We start from the raw sequence: 16,678 nt of genomic DNA on the forward strand, positions 1-16,678 counted from the left end.
CCTGAAAATTGTCTTTATTGTATTTCTGATAACTGAAATTAAGGAGTACATACTCAAACTGTATATTAGCACAGTTTAAAATTACCAATTGATTGAAAATGAAAGGTTCTGGTTGGCTAAGATACATATGTTTAGGAATTTGATATTTAGGCACCTTGTCTCCTTTCCAAACTGTATAACTAAATGCTGTTTATCCTTTATTACATAATTATGGGCTACCAGGATAAATTATTACATAGTGGTATTTTAAGTAAATATTTTTTGACTTAGGGCTGCCTTTCCTAAATTTAGTTTTTGTCTCTCTGCTACTTTGCTATAAGGTTAACATTTTTATTGCTTTTAGTATCACAACAAGGAATCCCCATGTCAGTATTTAATACTCTGCTTTTAATCTACAGTGTCTTAAAAGCTAGATAACTTTGTTCGGATTGATGCTAGAATAGGTCATCAGTGAATAGTGAATAAGCCTTGAAAAAGTTTAATGAGTATTAGTATACAGACTTATACATTTATTTTGGGTTATTTTGGAACTGTTTTTGCTTTCTTTTCTGTTCTCAGTCATCTTCTGGGTAGTCCAGTTTGCAAGGGGTATGTATTCTAGAAAAGCAAGATGTTGGTGTACTGCAGTTATTTCAAAATTACTAAAATCTGTGACTAATCTGAGTTTACTGTTGGAATTTTCACCTTGGATTATTACATTTTTTTTTTAAAGATTTTATTCATTTATTTATTTATTTGACAGACAAAGATCACAAGCAGGCAGAGAGAGAAGGAGGGGAAGCAGGCTCCCTGCTGAGCAGAGAGCCCAATGCAGGGCTCAGTCCCAGGACCCTGGTATCATAACCTGAGCCAAAGGCAGAGGCTTTAACCCACTGAGCCACCCAGGTGCCCCAGTTTATTACATAATTTTTAACATAATCAAGCAGACATGGTATATGTTGGCATATCCTACGACTTGCATATCATCAGTATGTTTGAGTGACAATGGTGTAAAGTAGTCCGTGCAGAACAGAAAAAAGATTCAACTGAAAAATGAGGAACTTGTTTTATTCCATAGTCAGAAGCCCTGGGCTCAGATGACAGGCAGGAGTGGGTATGTGAAGAGGGGTTACTGACGATAAAGACTCTGTAACCAGTAAAGACTCTGGCATCCCCTGTAACCAAGACAGGTTCTTCGCCTGCTTGTTTTCCTCAAGAAAAGATGAGAAGAATGAGGCTTTCCAACAAAACCTACACCAAAGAAGATATGAACTACTTGGTTCTGATAACCAGCTAAATATCTGGCATTACTCTGTTAACTACCGCTTCACTGAATAATCCTGCAGGGAAGATAGACAGAATAACCCAAATTCCTAGTCCATCTACAAAGGGACATGAAGTTAGCTCTTATCCATGAAATTTTTCCTGGGCCACGTGACCTAGTGCCAAAAAAGTAAACTTTTTAAAATTCCTAACAAGTTGGTCGTTCTGTGTATCCAAAATAATACAATGGCTTACCCTATTCTTAGTGTAACGGGCTCTGCCTGAAGCAATTCCAAGTCTCTGGAAATAAGCTTCAAAATCACTTCCAGATCCCAGTTTGTTGATTCTGGATGTAGAATATAAATATACACACATGGAGAAATAAAAAAAAAATTATGAAGTTAAATGGGACAGTGAACCAAGCAAGGAATTGCATAGCATATTTATAGGAATTAGGAAAAGGTACACCACTCCAAGATATTTTACTACATGGAGTTGAACAGTGCCACCAAAGACAGCAACCAAGGGACTATATATAGTGTTTTGTTTTGTTTTTAAGATTTTATTTGGCAGTATACAAGCCAGGGGAGCAGTAAGCAGAGGGAGAGGGAGAAGCAGGCTCCCTACTAAGACAGTAGTCTCTTTTTGTCAGCATTTTATGGTATTTATTTAGAGGGAAAAATAAGATTTCCTCATTCTCAGAGAACTATAATCTAGGAAGAAAACTGCCATGAAGGACATCTCAGTGGCTCAGTCAGGCGTCTGCCTTTGGCTCAGGTCATGATCCCTGGACCCTTGGATGGAGTTCCACATCCCATCAGGTCCCTGGCTCAGCAGGAGTCTGCTTTTCCCTCTGCCTCTCTTCCCACTTGTGTTTTCTCTCTCTCTCTCTCAAATAAAATCTTTAAAAACAACAAAAAAAAAACCTACCATATTAAAGTATATTTAAAATAAAGAGAAACAAATAAGATCATTAAGAATCTAAATGTGACTTATTTAGAAATTTAACTAAAATCAATTTCTTTGCATATAGTAAACCACTATACACACGCATGCACACACATATATATATTAACCCAAAAATTCTTTAATGGTGAGTAAAGCAGAAAGTAAAATTACATTTGCATTAAGACTGTAACTATACACTTCCCAAATTTAGACTGTGGATTTTTTTTTTTTTTTTTTAAGATTTTGTTTGAGCGAGGGAGAGAGCACAGAGGGAGAATCAGACCCCTTGCTGAGCAGGGCACAGACATGGCTTTATCCCAGGACCCTGGGATTGTGACCAGAGCCAAAGGTGGACACTTAACCAATAGAGCCGCCAGGTGCCCCCAACCTTAGATGTTTTTCAAACCTTTTTTTCTACTCCAGTATTTTTTTTTTTTTTTTAAGCATGTGAAACTTCCATAGTGGAAACAGACTTTCACAGCCCTTATTTGGAATATAGAATGAAGCTATACACTCTACCATCCTCTGCTAGTTTTTAGAAATAGTACTGCAGGAGAAACCAAAAAAAAAAAAATCAAGAAAGCTGTTGTATGAATAAGAAGTAAAAAAATTAATACTTAAAACAGCCTAAATTGATTACAGGTAAAGACAATCTGGTGGTTATAATGCCCCTTTAGAAGCAAATAATCTTGTTCTTGTACTTCATCATTATCATTTGGAGTTACATGATTTATTAATACATCTAACATATTTGAAATTTAATTCAAGAATGCAAAAGAGTACCTGATAATGTGGCAAAATAACTTTGACTAAAACTCTGCAAAACTAGACTCTTAAAGATTCAAAGATGGCCATTCTGTCCATTTACCAAATTGAAGGCTACAAGCAGGATTCTATGGGATTCTCTTTAGTCAAATTGTTGACATATCTAAGAATTGCATATCTGGAGAAACAAGGGGCAAAGGAGAATTCATAATTTATCCTATGGTAAGAAATACACAAGTAATTTACCTAGGAAAGTTTATATTTTCAGATGAAGGGTCCTTTTCCAACCAACTTTCATAAAGAGATTTACTCTCAAAACCATCATCTGGGCTAGAGATCTGGAATGAAAAATCAAATACTGTGAATTAGACACAGAAGCAACTAAATTTATGCCAATAATAATACCATATGTTACCAGCTTTTTAACTATATGGATACATGTCATGTTCTTTATGGAAAAACAAAAGCAAATGGCAAGAAAGAAAAAATGCAACCAAATTCTTATTTTTGTTGGCTGCCTAATGGTAATTTTGCCCTATATCTGGGATAATATTTCCTGCTTCTTTCGGTAAACTTTTTACTAGAGTTCCAGCGAATGTCATCACTATGATTTCTGGGAGCTTAGATCTCTTTACTGGGCCAAACCAGATACAGGATTTACTTTAGTAAATTGCTTTTGTCCATGAAGACCTATAAAAAAGAGGCCTCAGGGCAAGAGATGAGGCTGAAGACACTAAGTTTGAAGTTGGTTTTGTAGGGCAGGTGGGGTAAGGAGGTACTGCCATTTTAGAAAGTCAAATTATATTTATTTTTGCAAATTTGGAATTTGATGGGTTGTAAAAAGCTCTGTATAAGCTCAGATTTCTATTTGGAAATTCAAGAGCTTCTGTAAATTGCATGAACCTTTTATACTATCCTGATTAAAAGTATGCCCATAAACATACTTTTCTTTCTTCACTTGAAGCAGGGCCATGTGTGGAAAAATTGCATACTTGGAAGGCTAACATGTATTTTAAATCCATATTATCACATATACCCACCTGTAATTTGTCTGGTTATAGCTCTTTGTTGTTTTTTTTTTTTTTTTTTTTTTTTAAAGGGAAAGAAAAAAAGGCATATCCTACTCATGCAGCTCTGAAAGCCTTTTAACCTTTTGTGTATTGCTTCCCCCCTTGAAGCCCTAGTTTTCTCACCTTGTGGAAGTGGGAATAATGGTCCCCATCTTAATATAAACATCAGTTCCTCTGGTATTTTCTCTGGCCTTATACAGAGTTGGTTGTTGCCTTCTCACTGCACATGAAGCCCTAGCTTAAAAACAGCTCCAGCACCCCACAGGCATCCCTCTGCCTGCTGCACGTTGCAGCTGCAGAGATGTTCTCTCCGTTTCCAGCCAACTCATCGGGTTCTACTCTACTCCATTTCTCCCAACTTGCAATAGCTGAGAACCTCCAACTCCCATATCCTGCTTACATTGAATTCCCTGAAAAATCCTTTCATTTTCTGTAATCACCATCTCAACCTGCCACTAACCAGAACAGTGTCACTTCAGCCCGGTCTCCTTAGATCATACCTGTGTCTCTGATACACACATAGATGCTGACCCTCCATTATTTCAACACCTTGTCCCATTTCTTTGATCAGTCAGCTGCCCTTCTCTCTTAGCTCTGCCCTATCTACAACTCTCTTACTCTCGTGTTACCAGCATGATGTGACTGTGCTAACACATACTAGGAGTTGGTAAAATTATAATAATCGGTTCACAGGAGAATACAAAAGTCTTTTTCTACTGGGTTTTGGTATGGCCATAGATAAGCATCTGCCTCCTTACAAAGGTGCATAGACCTAAACTTCTCCCCATTGGCCCTAACATTCTTATGGTTGGTTTTTTGCTTGTTTTTGTTTGTTTTAAGAGAGAACACAAGCATGGGGGGAGGGGCAGAGGGAAAGAGAGCATCTCAAGCAGGCTCCATTCTCAACATGGAGCCTGACATGGCTCAATTTCACAACCCTGAAATGATGACCTCAGTCAAAATCAAGAGCCAGATGCTTAACAAGCCACCACGGCACCCCTAAAATTATTCTTATCCTTGACATCAAAGGCAGGAGCCATCTCTGTAGGACAGCACAAAGCATAAATGCATATGCTGAAAAGGATTTTCTCAGGATTTTCCTTACAGCTTGCTTTTAGAGGAGATGTTTTTATGGGACAGTCCAATAAAAGGATCAAGAACACAAGCTACCCAATTTGTTGCGTGTTGGGATGGGAATAATGAGAGGACTCCTTTGGGAAAAGTAGTTTTTAGAGACACTAACAGGAAAAAGAATAATAAGGGAAAGTAGGAAATAGTACCTTCAGAAAAGTGACACTACACATTGTAAAGTGACACATTACTTCAATATTTCTGTAATTCTACAATGAACTATTTAAATGAAGTACAGAGATGTTAAGTGAATAGATTATATAATTTTTAGAGTACATTAGGGAGTTCAGAATACTTTTTTATCAATATTTACAAAATTCCTATGTGATTATTATTTCTATTTTGTTGAGTTGCTACAGCTTAATCTACTCACTGCACTGACAGTGATCTTTCTAATGGATAGATATGATAATGTATAACCTTGTTAAAGATTTTTAATTTCTCCATCACCAGATGTCTGAACTTGGCCTGTCATGCCCCATTTCTTACCATCTCTCCACCAAAACCTTAGAATTATGTCACACTGAGCCACCCAGAGGTCAGGAAATACTTTTTTCATATTTCCACATCTGTTTTAGGTATTGAGTTCTATGCTGAGAATGCCTTCTCTCTTTCATATCCTTCCATTTTACAGCCCACACACTAAATATTCTGTAAACCTCTTCTGATGCCTCCCCACCTACCCCAGGATTTCACATTTTCTATTCCATAATTGTTCTCCATTGCTTGTAGTACCCAATATTCTAGTGAAGTATAATTCCTCATTTATGAGTATATATCCTCTCTGGACTACTAAGTATTTGGATTCAGTAACCATGTCTTTTTATTATTTTTGCTGCTAACATTCACTTTATTGGGCCTGAACCCAAGGCTTTTTCCATTTCAGCTCACTGTACTACCAGAATGCCTCTACCACATGACTCTGTATACCTACAACATGACAGTGCACACAATTATTAATAGCTACTATTAGAAGAGACTATCAATACTATTTTATAGTTAGGTCATATAAATACTGTATTAAGGTCTCTTTCCAGTTTAAAAATCACTACTACTAATTAAGAAAACCGGTATTATTCACTTACCCATTCATTAGAAAACAAGACAGATTTATTTACCTCTTTTGTCAGTTTATACACCAACTGGTAAAGAAGGGGTGTACAGTCAACTCTGAGAGTATAATTGCCTGGAAAAATAAAACACAGTGTGTTTTAATACTTCCAAATGAAATTCCACTAGAAGTCTAACTATTTCTAATTATAAAGAAGATACAGTAGACTTGAAATTGAAGGCATCATTCCCAAGGAATTAGAATAGAGTGGAGGGGCACCTGGGTGGCTCAGTGGGTTAAAGCCTCTGCCTTCGGCTCAGGTCATGGTCTCCGGGTTCTGGGATCAATCCCCGCATCGGGCTCTATGCTCAGTAGGAAGCCTGCTTTCTCCTTTCTCCCTGCCTGCCTCTCTGACTACTTGTAATCTCTATCAAATAAATAAAATCTTAATAGGGTGGAAATGGTTCTTCAGGAGCAAGAAAGTGTACACTTCAAACAGGGGAAGTTATAGGAGGGTTTTGGCTGCTGAGGCAGCAAGTCCCACCGTAACCCCTAGCATCATTCTTCTCAAATATTTTAGCCTAATTCTTTTAATATCTCCACAGGAAGATGGTGATTAATACTAGAGTTTTAAGTAGTAATTCAAGATAGGCAAATGGCAAATATACTAAAGAAATTAGGATCAGTAGCTTAGTTATGAATCATACATGGACTCATTTGAATCATAGTTTTCTCTGTGGTAAAGTGGAAAATTAAGGTATCAGTGAGGAATTTGACAGGAAGAAAATAATCTTTGTTTATAAGTTAGTTACAATTTGCACATTCACCCCCAAAAGATTTTTAATAATCTGAAATAAAATATACCTTCTATAGATGAATCTGAGTTGATATAAGCAACACTTCTTTCCTGGAGTGTTTTTGCATTCTCCTACAGTTAAAGCAAAGTTGTTACTTAATTCACAATATTTACAATTGTGGGAATGTAAAAAAAAAAAAAAAAGGCAACTTAGTATAAAAGTGGTCTACAGATACCTTTATGAATCAAACACCTATGCCTTTGAACATAATTTCTAAGAAAATACAGATAACTGGCTGATTAACAACATTAATGCAGTTAAAATCAGTAGGAAAAATATCGTGTAGCTACTGTTTATAGCAATAGCAGGAACTGTCACAGAAAAGTGTGGTTCCTTGATTTCTTGCATTAGAATATGGGGTGAGGCTCCCAGACTCTGGGCTCCACTGCAGACCTAATGAACAAGAATTTCTGAAAGTCCTGGAAATCTGTATTTTCTACAAGGTATCTCTGGAAACCCTTGCATACACTGAAGTTTTGAGAGATATACTGAGACTGGATACCCAAGTAAAGTAAAAGTGAGGAAAAAGAGAATTTCCATTTATCAATTTTTAAAAGAGGAACTATAAAGAGAAAGTAATTTTTAAAAAGGAGGATAGAAAAAAACTACAGGGAAAGAAGTAACATTAGGACAGTCTCTTTCCCTCTCTCCTGCTTCCCCTTGCTTTTGCTCACTCACACACACACACACACACACACACACACAAGATAGAGAACACTATCACACAGATGGGAATATGCTGAGAGCGCCTCTTACTTCTATCTGGCTTGCTACCTTATGGGAACATGCTATAATAGGAGGCGGTCCAAGATAGAAGCACAGAAATACCCTGAATTCAGTTCCTAGACAACAAATCTACATCTACATATAGAGCAATTCCTCCTGAAGAAGAATGAAAGCTGATTGAACAGCTTCTGCACAAGAAAGAATAGAGGGACCACTTAAAGAAGGGTAGGAACAGCAGAGACACAGTAACATTGGGAACAACTAGCCACAATGTGACAACCTATAGCAGGGAGAGATAGGACTGAGGGGCCCTTTTGCAGACTTGCCCACCCTAGGGCACAGAAAAACAAAACAGTTCAAAGGGAAACAAGACTATTAAGTGAAGGACATTCATTTACTAACCCTAGAATGTCTGCCAAATGAGCTTAACTACTGGAACTCTTTCCAGAGTCAAAGGTACTTGGTCCCCTCACCCACACCAATTCCAGCTATTCCACCAAGGTGACCCAAGCACACACCTGGCCTATTGGTCACCACTCAAGCCCTCCCACCAAAGCAGCCCCAATGTGGAGCATCCCCAAAACCCCTGGCCTGAGCCTGCTCCCTTTCAGCTGTCCTTCCAGGGGACCATGGTGCCAAGTGCTCCAGGAACCTCTGAATTATTCTTGCTTCAGCTCAAGCTGACCTGACAGGGTGCCTCTGTGCAAAGTGCCACAGCCAGCACCTATCCAGCACCAATCAGCTAGCCAAAGCCACTAAGCACACAGTCTACACAGGGGCATTGTTATCTAAGGCCACTTCTTCAAGACTGAGATAGGTGCCTGTTCCACCTAATAAAGAAACAAACACAAAGTCAGGCAAAAGTCAGGAGACAGGGAAAATGTTCCATACAAAGGAATAAGATCTCAGAAAAAGAACTAAATGAAGACAAGCCATCTACCTAAGAAGGAATTTAAAGTAATGGGCATAAAGGTGCTCACCAGACTTGAGAGAAGAGTGGATGAATTCATTAAGAACTTCAACAAAGAGAAAGTATAAAAAGGAACCCACCAGAACTGAAAATACAACTAAAATGAGAACCCTAGAGGGAGTCCACACAAGAGTAGAGGAAGCAGAAGAACAGATCAGTGAGCTGGAAGACAGTATTGGAAAGCAGCCAAGCTGAACACCCAAAAGAAATAATTTTTTTTTAAATGAGGACAAGTTAAGGGACCTCTGCAACAACATTAAACATAGTAACTTTTGCATTATAGGGTTCCCAGAAGAAGAAAGAAGGGAGCAGAAAACTTACTTGAAGAAATAACAGCTGGAAACCTCCCTAATTTGGAGAAGAAAACACACATCCAGTAACTCCTAAAAAAAGATGAGTCAAAGGAGGTCCACACCAAGACAGAATAGTTAGAATGGAAAACTTCAATAATCTTAAAAGCACCAAGGGAAAAGCAAACAGTTACATACACAGGAAACTCAATAAGGCTTTGAGCTGATTTTTCGTCAGAAATTTTGTAGGCCAGAAGGGAGGCCATAAATCTATTCAATGTGCTAAAAGGACACTGGGGGAACAGAGCCAAGAATACTCCACCCACCAAGTTTACCATTCAGAATTGAAGAAGAGATAAAGAGTTTCACAGATGAAAAACAGCTAATGGAATTCATCACCACTAAACTGGCCTTATAAGTGTTAAGGTAATTCCTTAAGTAGAAAAGAAAAAGTCCAACTAGAAAAAAAGTATGAAAGGAAAAAATTTCACTGGTAAAAGCAAACTTCTAGTAAAGGTAGTAAATAAATCACTTGCAAAGCTAATATGAAGGTTAAAAGAAAACTAATAAAATCAAATATATTTAGAATATTAGGCAATATGCAAATATGCAAAATATGGCATCATATAAATAAAATTTGTGTTTTGGGAGTAAAAATTTAATGCTTTTGAATGTGTTCAAATCTAAGCAACCATCAACTTATATAGATTGCTATATACATGGGAACTTTATGGTAACCCCAAACCCATAATACACAAAAAGAGAAAGAGACCTAAGTATAACACTAAAGAACACCATCAAACACAAAGGAAGAGAAGAACAGGAGAAGAACAAAGGAACAGAACTACAAAAAACACCACAAAACAACAAAATGGCAATGAGTAGTATCTATGAATGATTACATTAACTATAATGGACCAATCAAGACAGAGTAACTGAATGGATGACTAAACAAAATCTATCTGTGTGCAATCTAAAAGAGACACCTCAGATCAAAAGACACACAGACAAAAAGAGAAGGGAAAGGGAAAAGATACCCATGCAAATGGAAGCAAAAGAAAGTTGGAGTACCAATACTTAAACAAAATAGACTTTAAAAGACAAAGGCATTATAGAAGGATAAAGGAATCAATCCAACAAGAAAATATAATAGTAAATAAGCACCTAACATATAAAGCTAATGTTAACAGACATAAAAAGTTAGAAACCAATAGTAATACTCTAAAGGATTTTAAAAGCCCACATCTAGCAATAGATAGATTTTTGGGTCTGGATAATCCATTATTAAGCAGTGGTTTTGAGTAAGTCATTAGACCAAATGGCTTTAACAGATATATACAGAATATTCCACCCCAAAACAGCAGAACGCACATTTCTTTAAAACACATGAAACTTTCTCCAGATTTGATCTCAGGGTATGTCCACAAAACAAATTTCAGTAAGTTTAAGACCAAAATCATCTTAAGCATCTTTTCTAACCACAATGGTATAAAATTAGAAATCAATGACAAAGAAAGACCTGTCAAAAACACAAATATGTTGAGGTTACAACAATATGCTACCATACACCCAGTAAGTAAATGAAAGAATCAGAGAGGAAATAAAAAAATACGTGGAGACAAATGAAAATGGAAATAATAATTCAATTCTTTGGGACACAGCAAAAGCAGTTCTAAAAAGAAAGTTTTATAGAAATACATTATGGTCTACACTTCAATAAGTAAGAAAAATCTCAATTTAACCTTATACCTACAGGAACTACATAAAGAACAAAGCCCAAAATTAGTGAAAGGAGAGAAGAAATAATAAAAATCAAAACAGAAATAAATGAAATGGAAACTTAGAGAAAATACCTATGAAACAGCAGGTTCTTCGAAAAGATAAACAACATTGATAAAATGTTAGCCAGACTCATCAAGAAAAGAGGACTCAGGTAAAAATCAGAAAAAAAAAAAGTTAAAACTAAGACCACAGAAATACAAATGATTATAAAATACTATAAAAAATTATACACCAACAAATTGGACAGTCTAGAAGAAACATAAGATTATAGAAACATACAATCTTCCAAAACTGAATCAGGAAGAAATAGAAAATCTGAGTGGACCAATTACTTGTAACAAAATTGAATCCATAATCAAAAAACTCCCAACAAACAAAAGTCCAGGCCCAGTGGCTTCACAGATGACTTTTACCAAATATTTATGAAGAGTTAATACCTCTCTTTCTCAAACTATTCCAAAACACAGAAGAGGAAATAAAGTTTCCAATTCATTCTATAAAGCGAGCATTACCCCAATACCAAAATGAGATAAAGACACTAAAAAAAAAAAAAATAATAATAATAATGGGCTAATATCCCTGATGAACACAGACTCAGAAATTCCCAACAAAATATTATGAAACCCAATTCAACAATACATTAATAGGACCAATTATCATGATCAAGTGGGATATTTGTTGAACAAACCAAAGCTAACACAGAGAACTGGTGGTTGCCAGAAGGGAGGGCAGTGGAAAGATGGGCAAAATAGGTGTAGACATTAATAAGTGCAAACTTTCAGTAATAAGTCATGAAGATGCAAAGTACAGCATAATCAATAATACAACTTTATATGATGATAGATGGTAACTACACATATTATGGTGAGCTGCATAATGTATAAGATTGTCAACCCACAATTTGTACATTAATACAACATTGTCAACTGTACTTAAATTTAAGAAAAAATATATTACAATAAAAAAAATTAAAGCTGTGTGTGGTTATTGGCACAAATGAGGACTGTTCCCCATCTACACTTGCTCACAATGCCGGGATGGCAGTTGCCTGTATTATAGTACAAAGAGTTTCCATTGCAACACATTTTTAGTAGAAATAAAGAAGATTCCTTAACTATATTTAAAGAAAGTATGCTGTTGAATATTGGAAAGTGTTGAAACTCTCCCTAACCCACATTTATTAAATTACTGCAAAGTATGTTTATTACTTTATATCTTAGATTGTTTGTACTTTAAGCTGCTAAATTTAGAGAAACAGGGACATCTATTTATATATTCATGCATTCACAAGAATTTGCTTTTCTAAAAGTAAAGGAAATTTGATTCATCTAAATAGTCTACTTCTAAAATGCATATTCATGATTACCGATGTGATGATAAAACTTTGCAGTGTCAACTGAATATAAGGATAAGTGACAGGAGACAAGAAACTGTGTGATTTTACTTCCATACTTATTTCATTCACATTATTATTTAAAGTAAAGTTAAGAGGAAATGAGTCTGGAGGAAATTATTTTAAAAACTAGTTAATAAGAAGTGTATGACATGCTTTAAAACAATCTATAAAAACCAACTCATAAAAGATAAATGCATGGTGCAGGGAGACTATGTGCTTATATAGTGCACATGTCTTTACAAAATGCATTTCCTTACCTTGTACATTAAAGAACTTAGTTACTCGATAGGAAGGCTAAGGGAAGAAGATGAAAGAAGGGGGCCTGGGAGAGACACTTAAAGCATTAGGAAGCAGTGTAACATAAAAATCAATGATACCTGAAGAAAAAATAAATATCTAAAATTATAAAGACAATTTACTAGAGTAATTCCATTTACAAAATTATCTTCTCAACAATCAAGCATTTTTCTTTTGTAGAATGGTAAAATATACCTATGGTTGCAATTTACATGGAATCTACAAGTGTAAAATTATAACCCAAGTACAGTTACCTTAGGTTTTCTTAAAAATATCATGGGTTTTTCCTAAGTAGAACTCCAAGGAAACTTAAAAAACTTGAAAATTAACTCCAAGGATCTATATCCATTTTACATAGGTCAGTCCTCTTGTCAGAAAAGCTTGCTAGTTTTGTTTATTCTCTGAGCTTACAAATTTTACTTATTCACAAAATAAATGCAAATGGAAACCAAAATGCTTTGACAAGAATAAATTTGGTTTTGGCCCAGTAATTTAGAGGTTATTCTGCTTTGCCAAACTAATGTGAAAATAAAAACAATTTCTCAGATGGGATCTTATCCTAAGATACATGTATTTGTTTCCCTGCTGACCAAGAAAATAACAAGAGCCTGTAGTCATATTTACCTCAGCCCATTCTGTGGATCCCAGCAGCCCAAACTCTTCTGCATCCCAGCTGGCAAAAATGATAGTTCTTCTAGGTCTCCAGCCTGCAATCATTGTTAACATGCATTAATTAGGTACACTTATCTAAAAACAGAAGACAAGTGAGTCACATTTTGTCATCACCAACCAAAGAAACATCATTTACCTCCACTCATGAGTTTTCCGAAACTCTGGACAATTTCTTGCAAAACAGCAGCTCCACTGGTTGGGTCAATAGCTCCAAACACCCAGGAGTCCCGATGACCTCCTAGAATAACATACCTGTCTGGAAAATAATGTGTTCAGAAGAACTACAACTTTCAATATATTACAAATAGTTGTGATTTAGGTATTTATTTTTTTTAAGATTTTATTTATTTATTTATTTACTTATTTATTTATTTGAGAGAGAGAGAGAGAGAGAGAGAGAGAGACAGAAAGAGCAAGCATGAGAGGGGGAAGGTCAGAGGAAGAAACAAACCCCCTGCTGAGCAGGGAGCTGGACGTAGGACTCGATCCCAGAACTCCAGGATCATGACCTGAGCTGAACGCAGTCACTCAACCAATTGAGCCACCTAGGCGCCTGCGATTTAAGTTTTTAACTTAAACTTCCTTTTGGTTGAGTTTCCTCCATAGGAAAAAAAATCAACACTATAAGATAAGGGTTTCTTTTAGCGTTGTACAATTTTTTTTTTCAAATGTAGCTGTTTCACAGAGAAAAAAAATCAATTATTGACTGAAGTTTATTTTCTCTTACTCTTTTAATCTTTGTAAAAATGAAGTGTTTAAAAACATTCAGACTCACCAGGTTCCACAGATCCTCTGATCGTTCCAATTACATTGTAAATCCTTGTAATTTTATTGGTGTTATGAACATGCATTCTAACCTTCCTAGGATTTCAAAGGGAATAAATTACTTTATATAGATTATTACATCTAACAGTTTTGTTCCACCATTTTATTATGAAAAATCTCAAAATTACAGATAATTATATAATGGGACAATGAATTCCCATATATCCACAAACTAATTTCAATAATCATTAACACTGTTGATGTGTGCAATGTGTCAATGGCTAATGCATTTTACTCTTAAGTACTTACGCATGCTTAAAGTCAGATTTTAAGAACTGTCAATATTTTTATTATTCATCCCTCATAGCTATATTGTTGATATTTATTTAAAGTCCAAAATACTCTTATTCAAAATGTTTTGGGTATTTATTCTAAAATTTTTAAAAACACTGTATAAAGTACAAAAATAAGGAAGGCAGCCAATTATGTCTTAAGAGACAAATAAGTGTTTTTAAATTGTGTCTTTGTATTTACATTAATGACTGCTGGTGTAAGATTGTTGAAGCAGAATGTCAGTACTGGCTGAGTACTGCCAAAAAGAAACATGGGAAATTTGGGAAGGAAATGGAATTTGGGAAAGCACCTGCTAAAATGTACCAGACAACTATATAATGAAACTTTTCTAGCCCATCACTGTTGATTCTGATTTGGGCTAGCCTTTTAAATATCCATTCATGAAATAAAATTAACCAAATTAAAGGGAAAATATGGTCAGACTAAAATAGAAAAAAAGAAAAAGTTATTCACATCTATGAATCCAAAATGACATGGGAAAATACTCAGTCTCATTTTCACAAGGAAACAAAATGAGTCTTTATCTATGTGGGAGGCGGGCGGTGGAAGAGAGGACTCCCAGCAGTTTCTAATTTGTGGTTATTTATGAATGGAAGAACTAAGAGGTTGTCAAAACCTGTACTTATTTTTCCCCTCTACAAGCATATTGTGCTTCTGAATGCATATTTAAAGCATGTGTGATATTCAGTAAAGTGTCTTTGGAGAAAAACTAATCAATGGGTATTTTTTATATTTTAGAAGACATTAGGATTTATTTTGCTGAGAGATAAAAATTAATAACAAAGAAGCAAAAAGATTTCTAGCATGTTTCTAAAACTGAGCCTAAGATTTATCAGTAAGAAACCCTGAATCATTGATATTATGTCATTAAATGAATAAAAGAAGAATATTACAAAAAAGGAATGGAAAAAAAATCTATTTTAATCAAAACCTGAAAATAAACATAGATTATCTGGTCAGATCCTCAGAGGAGCTCAACCACATATGTAATACTTCTTTCTAGTTTTTAGAAGCAATGACTCGAAAAGCTTTTAAAAAAGGATCTGTTGGTCCTGTTACCACTTCAAACTCATCATGTTCCAAACAACATGAACTCTATAATGTAAGCTCCACAGGGAAGGAATTTTTTCTGTTTTGTTCACTGCTGAATTCCCAGTATGCAGAATAGTGCCTGCGTTACAGTAAATACTCAAATATTTGTAAAATGAATGAATACACTCCTATCAGGAAAAAGTGAAAAAGGCCTTAGCTCATTCATCACTCTGCCTATCAGTGTCTTTGACTAGAATATTTCACAACTCCGTAGAGATCAAGATTAACTTGTGGAAATTCCACATCCACTGAAATATACAATCTGTCTAGTGAATATTTAATGGATTCCTTCAAGGTAGAAGAAACTAGTTTTCTGCTATTAAGTACTTCAATTTCAGCATTCTTGATGTGCTGACTTTTTTGATATCATCAATGAATTCTCCTTTGAACAAATTTTAATTCCTTTGTGGTTCCCTTACTATTTAATGAATTAAATGAAATTTTTGACACATGTTCATTTTATATTTGTAGGAGAAACATGGTTTTACTTAAAAAAAAAATCACCATTTGTTCATTTTTTGAAGTCCCACTGAGATGTACAATGGATTCACCTTGTAGAACCAGGTATGGGTAGCTTAAACCCAGACATGTCTTCTTTTGGCTCTGAGGTTAAACCAGAGCAGTGACAGAATTTTCACTCTGCTGACTCTGTATCTCTTTTTAATTAGGAAGTGTTTAATGTTAACACCAATACAGTTAACATACAGTGTTGTATTAGTTTTAGGTGTACAATATAGTGATTCAACAGTTCTATACTTTACTCAGTGTTCATCATGGTAGGTGTACTCTTATTCTCCCCACCACCTATTACACCCATCCCCTCCACCTGCCTTCCCTCTAGTAGTCATCAATTTGTTCTCTGTCATTAAGAGTCTATTTCTTGGTTTGTCTTTCTTTCTGTGGACTTCTAACTTTATACTCTCTTTCCTACTGATTTTATGTTTTGTATTTCTAGTTTGCTGATGGCAGGTGAATTATTCCCTATTGGTGGCAGCAATGGTTAGGAATTTGGTTTTATGTCTTGTCACTTGGTAATCTCTGTAAATGGATTAATTATCAAGAGCTCTTCTGGGTGAGAAATGATAATCTGGACAGTTCATCTGGGTGAAAAATGACAGAACCTCTGTAAATGGGTTAATTATTAAAAGCTCTTTTTGGTGAGAAAGAACAAGGGAGTTTTATTTGTGTATTTGTCCATTTTGAGCTCAAATCAATTAGGAAATTTGTGCCCGTTGTGAAGGAGAACATTTTGATATCTAGACCAAGGGAT

At 35.5% G+C, this 16,678-nt stretch overlaps 1 protein-coding gene across 5 annotated transcripts in view; it reads right to left on the minus strand.

Annotated features, from left to right (window-relative positions):
- Positions 1-16,678, minus strand: part of LOC116864962 (N-acetylated-alpha-linked acidic dipeptidase 2) — a 51,547-nt gene that overhangs the window by 14,820 nt on the left and 20,049 nt on the right. For all 5 annotated transcript variants that reach the window (XM_032852832.1, XM_032852831.1, XM_032852834.1 and 2 more), the window contains 7 exons: positions 13,973-14,058; positions 13,334-13,453; positions 13,150-13,232; positions 7,072-7,135; positions 6,275-6,342; positions 3,202-3,293; positions 1,498-1,588 (listed from right to left, as the gene is read on the minus strand). In XM_032852832.1, coding sequence (XP_032708723.1) covers positions 1,498-1,588; positions 3,202-3,293; positions 6,275-6,342; positions 7,072-7,135; positions 13,150-13,232; positions 13,334-13,453; positions 13,973-14,058 — 604 coding nt within the window. The remainder of the gene's footprint in view (positions 1-1,497; positions 1,589-3,201; positions 3,294-6,274; positions 6,343-7,071; positions 7,136-13,149; positions 13,233-13,333; positions 13,454-13,972; positions 14,059-16,678) is intronic.

This window comes from Lontra canadensis, unplaced genomic scaffold, assembly GCF_010015895.1.
Source record: "Lontra canadensis isolate GAN:19392208 unplaced genomic scaffold, GSC_riverotter_1.0 scaffold7, whole genome shotgun sequence".
In the NCBI taxonomy this organism is placed as follows: domain Eukaryota; kingdom Metazoa; phylum Chordata; class Mammalia; order Carnivora; family Mustelidae; genus Lontra; species Lontra canadensis.